The 5,834-nt window shown below is 35.1% G+C and overlaps 1 protein-coding gene across 1 annotated transcript; it reads right to left on the bottom strand.

Annotated features, from left to right (window-relative positions):
- Nucleotides 1,861-4,241, bottom strand: LOC109846969. Its single transcript, XM_020416209.1, has 4 exons — nucleotides 3,408-4,241; nucleotides 3,031-3,311; nucleotides 2,566-2,926; nucleotides 1,861-2,497 (listed from the first exon to the last, which is right to left on the bottom strand). Exons 1-4 carry the CDS (start codon nucleotides 3,926-3,928, stop codon nucleotides 1,861-1,863), a joined length of 1,800 nt encoding a protein of 599 aa, XP_020271798.1. The 5' UTR covers nucleotides 3,929-4,241.

The following is a 5,834-nucleotide window of genomic DNA, read 5'->3' as shown; positions in this document are numbered from 1 at the left end:
ACCACGTTATAAACCTAATTTATACCACGTTATAAACCTAATTTATACCAAGTTAGTTCTATTTTATACTACGTTATAAACCTAATTTATACCATGTTATAAACCTAATTTATACCACGTTAGCTCTAATTTATACCAAGTTAGTTTTATTTTTTACTACGTTATAAACCTAATTTATACCACGTTAGATCTAATTTATACCAAGTTAGTTCTATTTTATACAACGTTAGATCTAATTTATACAAAGATAGTTCTAATTTAAACAAAGTTTGTTCTCATTTTATACCAAGTTAGTTCTAATTTATAGCAAGTTAGTTCTGTTCTGCACAGTGTTAGTTCTATTATGTACAGTGTTAGTTCTAATCTGTAGAGTGTTAGTTCTAATCTCCACAGTGTTAGTTATGTTCTGTAGAGTGTTAGTTCTAATCTGCACAGTGTTAGTTCTATTCTGTAGAGTGTTAGTTCTAATCTGCACAGTGTTAGTTCTAATCTGTAGAGTGTTAGTTCTATTCTGCACAGTGTTCGTTCTAATCTGTAGCTTGTGATGGCTTGTTAGTTCTATTTTATTACATGTTATATCTAATTTATACCACGTTATATCTAATTTATGTTAGTTCTATTTTATGCCAAGTTATAAACCTAATTTATACCACGTTATATCTCATTTTATACCAAGTTATTTCTAATTTATACCAAGTTAGTTCTATTTTATACCACGTTATAAACCTAATTTATACCACGTTATAAACCTAATTTATACCAAGTTAGTTATATTTTTTTACCACGTTATAAACCTAATTTATACTACGTTATAAACCTAATTTATACCACGTTAGCTCTAATTTATACCAAGTTAGTTCTATTTTTTACTACGTTATAAACCTAATTTATACCAAGTTAGTTCTATTTTATACAACGTTAGATCTAATTTATACAAAGATAGTTCTAATTTAAACAAAGTTTGTTCTCATTTTATACCAAGTTAGTTCTAATTTATACCAAGTTAGTTCTAATTTATACCAAGTTAGTTCTAATTTATACCAAGTTATTTCTGTTCTGTAAAGTGTTAGTTCTAATCTGTAGAGTGTTAGTTCTAATCTCCACAGTGTTAGATATGTTCTGTAGAGTGTTAGTTCTAATCTGCACAGTGTTAGTTCTAATCTGTAGAGTGTTAGTTCTATTCTGCACAGTGTTAGTTCAAGTCTGTAGCGTGTGATGGCTTGTTAGTTCTATTTTATTACACGTTATATCTAATTTATACCACGTTATATATCTAATTTATGTTAGTTCTATTTTATGCCAAGTTATAAACCTAATTTATACCACGTTATATCTCATTTATACCACGTTAGATCTAATTTACTAATTTATACCACACAGTGTTAGTTCTATTCTGTAGCGTGTTAGTTCTAATCTTCACAGTGTTAGTTCTATTCTGTAGCGTGTTAGTTCTAATCTTCACAGTGTTAGTTCTATTCTGTAGCGTGTTAGTTCTAATCTTCACAGTGTTAGTTCTATTCTGTAGCGTGTTAGTTCTAATCTTCACAGTGTTAGTTCTATTCTGTAACCTGTTCCGATCCAAGTCAGTTCTGCTTCATTACATGTTAGTACTATCTGATACCAAGTTAGTTCTATTCTTTGGCTTGTTACTCCTAGTTATTCGAGTGCATTGAATAACTAAGATGTTAGTTCTATTCTTTGTGCGCGTTAGGCCTAATATGATAGTTGTTTTGTTACTTACAACTTTTTATCTAGTGGAAGCTGATGTTTGTTCCCGATTAACAAGAATTAACATTCAATCGGAAAAAAACAAAATATTTATTGCATACTGGGACGAAACCACTTTAACATATCAAACACTTAGTCAGCTATAGATTCATTACATGTTTTACGGTTATGACCTTCCATATGACATCGAGAACATTTTACTGGCCGCGTGTAAACAGTTCTGTTGTTGATACGCCTGGTTTTATTTCTCCCTTTCCTTTTTGTTGTAAGTGGAGGTAGGATCTGTATCTCATCCCTTGGCACGATGCGCTTCTCAAAGTCAGGGATTGGGTAGAGGATTGGCTCGTAGCTTTTTTTAAAGGCTTCAACCGTCATAAACCAGTCACAGAACTGGTAGACATCCCTTTTCATAAACATAATGGATGCGCATGCATGTTTGCAAGGGACACGGGTTACATCCCACCCACGGCAAGTGCATGTTTTATTGTCTAGATCCACTTGACAAGATCTATGTGATTGTACCTCAAATAATCCTGTGTGGGACTGACGAACCTCCAATGGACGGCCATTTTCCATGTTCTCTTTGAGAGCAAGTTCAGCTTTGGGGCAAAGAAATTGATTCCAGCTTTCAGCCATGGTTCGTCGCTCATTCATACGAACCATAATCTGTTTACGTATGTGCTCTACCAGTTGAAGTATCCGTAGTAGCCTAGCCTCATGTATCCATTTGTTGAATGACTCTGCAACATTTGATGTAACGTGACCATATCTGAAACATAATAGGGAATTCGTCAAGCGGCTTATAATAGTCATGTAATGAAATAGCTTATAACTTACCTAACTCCAGGGAAAAACGCATTGGCCCAGTTTTCTGGAGCGTAGTTCATCACAATATTGTAAGCTCTTTCGTCAACCAGTCTAATGTCGTCCATGTAATCGTTCCATTCTGCTCTAGTATATTTGTAACAGGCAGATTGCAATAGATTACCCAAGATCTGAGTATCTTTTGATTTGAATCCCAAATCCTTCAACTTTGTCCTGAAGTTCTCAACTAGATGCAACACACATCGAGAGTGTATAGAATCTGGAAAAAATTCTCTAACTGCTTCTCTGATCCCCTTATCCGCATCTGAAATTATCACTAGCTTGTGTGGAGGGTTGTATGGATCTGGCCTTTCATAGAGAATAGACCACAAACCTACAAAGAGTTGTGGTTACCATACACGAATTAGAGTTAGCAATGAATGAGCTAGAATTATCATAACCTGCAACAGAACTAACATGGCTAGGGATAGAACTAACCTTGTAAGAACCACTTCCAGTTAACATTATTTTCCTGATCGCATATACAATACGCCAATGGAAATATCCCCTGATTTCCATCATATGCTACGGCGCTTAGGAGTATGCCTTTGAATCGATCTTTAAGAAAGGTACCATCCAAAAATAAGAGTGGTCTACAGCCGTATAAAAAACCATTTATGCAGGCGGCGTAGCATATGAATAACCTTGTAAACCTCCCCTCATTTTGTTCAACATGAATATAGCTACCTGGGTTTGTCTTCTTGACCTCTTCTACATACCTAGAAAATTGAAGATTAAGCGTTAGTACCAACATTGAAAAATTAGTATAATCGACCCTAATCCCCTCATTTTGTTATATATCATCTTCTATTTACCATCGTAATTGATCGTAGGACTCATGGGCATCACCATATAATTTCTCTTGTGCTCTTTCTTTACCCCACCAAATCTTACTATAATCGACCCTAATCCCATACGAGCTTAGAAACTCCTTTTGAACGTCAATAGGCCGTATATCCGGTCGAACCTTTAACGTGGGTTGTAATTGGGTAGCAATGAATCGCCTTGAGGCTCTAGATTGACCAGCATTATTGCCATGCTGCCCACAACTGTGATTGTCCACAAACCTTTTGATTTCAAGTCTATTATCATTTTTCGGTGGAGAGGCAAATAACATCCACGGACAATTTTTTGCTGCCTTAAACCGACAAAACACTCGAATACGCTTCGGTTCATTCTTCCCAAACTCGTATTCGAATTTTTTTGCCATGGAGTAGTATAGCAAGGCCAATCTTAACTCCTTCGCACTTTCAAATCGTTGTCCCTCACCGGTTAAAGCTGTGTGCCACCAAGCAGGAATCCTCTCTGATCTGCTAATCATGTCATCAATCGTCATGACATCATCTCCGGAAGGATTGTCATTGGGATTCTTATCTGGAACACTTGTGGTCAACAACGCCGACGGGCCACAGTCTACACTTTTTGATTTCAAACTGCACAAATAATAGAAGTATCAACAGATAATAGCAAAAGCTAAAAAGCAAAAACGACAATTGCTTGCTGTTAGAATCAATTAGAACTAAAAGAACTAACAATATAACCATTAGAGCTAACAGTGCATTGATTAGAACTGACATAATAGCTATTAGAACAAACAATATAGCCATTAAAGGTTAGTTCTAATTTAACGAAGTTATTTCTATTTTATAACAAGCTATTTCAAAATTATAACATGTTAGTTCTATTCTGTAGAGTGTTAGTTCTAATCTGCACAGTGTTAGTTCTATTCTGTAGAGTGTTAGTTCTAATCTGCACAGTGTTAGTTCTATTCTGTAGCGTGTTAGTTCTAATAATCTGCACAGTGTTAGTTCTATTCTGTAGCGTGTTAGTTCTAATAATATGCACAGTGTTAGTTCTAATCTGTAGTGTGTTAGTGTCAGTTCTAACTGATGGCTTGTTAGTTCTATTTTATACCTACATTGTCTAATTTATACCACGTTAATTTATACCACGTTATATCTAATTTATAACAATTAGGACTAACAATATGGGAACTATAGTGGAACCAGCAATAACTCTAGTAGAACTAACAAAATAGCGATTAGAACTGACAAATAAAACATTAGAACTCTAGTATGGAGCATAACAAAGAACTGCTTAATGACAAATAAAACATTAGAACTGAAGTCCAGTTAAACCTAGTATAGAACTAACAAGAAGACGATTAGAACTTAAGTTAATTGATTTTACAGTTAACCTACATGTCTTGTCGGACTTGCTCGTTTTCCTGTTTATTAGAAGAATCATCTCCTTCTTTAAAAGCTTGCACATGAACCTCTTTCAGTCCAAGATTGTGGTAATGCTCCACCATAGACGTCAGATCACCATCGTTCTCAATGAGAAATTTTAAGCTTCCAACTGTTTGATCTTCGTATGCCAAAATTAATGACTCGTATGGAAGATCTAACCTCTCTGCCGCATCAAACTTGAGATCCAAGATGGTGGTTGAAGAATTAATCTTCAAGAATACCGCTTTATACTGCGAAGAGACAATGCAGATGATGTCCTTTTCAGCCATTTTGATCTGAGGAGGAGGAGTAATGGAGAACTAACTAGTTATTGCTCATGATGGAGAGAGTTATGGAGAGAATTTTGGTCTGAGGAGGAGGAGTAATGGAGAACTAACTAGTTAGATGGAGTAAAAAAAGGGGGAAATTTCCCTCCATTTTCACCATCATATCGCATTAATGAGAAGTGACTTCCAGGACTCGTCTGGGGAAGAAAGAGAAGGGCAGTTTCGGTTTTTTTGTAAAATACCATCTGCTTTTAGTATAAAGCTGACGTGGAGGGGGCTTAAAACATTAATGCCCATTTTTTGGGCCTATTCCACATGGGGCAAAGTACAGGGGGGCTAGTCACACGAAGTTCCCACTTTTGGGGCCTGGACACATTTTTCCCATTTTACTAACTACAAAAAGATAACACCCCCATCCAAACTCTTAGTGAAATCATCTTTAAGATTGTACAATATCCAAACTCTTAGTGAAATACGCTCCTAAACAGTCTAATTTAAAACCAGTAGAATATACAATGAACTCGATATTTGTGATATAAATGCTTATATTCTGATCAAACATACCTGAAGATATAAGTCACTATTTTTCAGATAATTAATTATTTTCCATATACTTGTTATTCACAAATTAATTAACGACTGATCATAATGCCTAATTTACTTCACAGGAGAACATAAATAACAAATTATTTGGGATAATAGAGATAAAATAAAATTTTAATTTACC

The sequence above is a fragment of the Asparagus officinalis genome, chromosome 7 (assembly GCF_001876935.1).
Source record: "Asparagus officinalis chromosome 7, Aspof.V1, whole genome shotgun sequence".
In the NCBI taxonomy this organism is placed as follows: Eukaryota; Viridiplantae; Streptophyta; class Magnoliopsida; order Asparagales; family Asparagaceae; genus Asparagus; species Asparagus officinalis.
The sequence above is the reverse complement of the archived record's forward strand: the minus strand, read 5'-3'. Positions and strand labels throughout refer to the sequence as shown.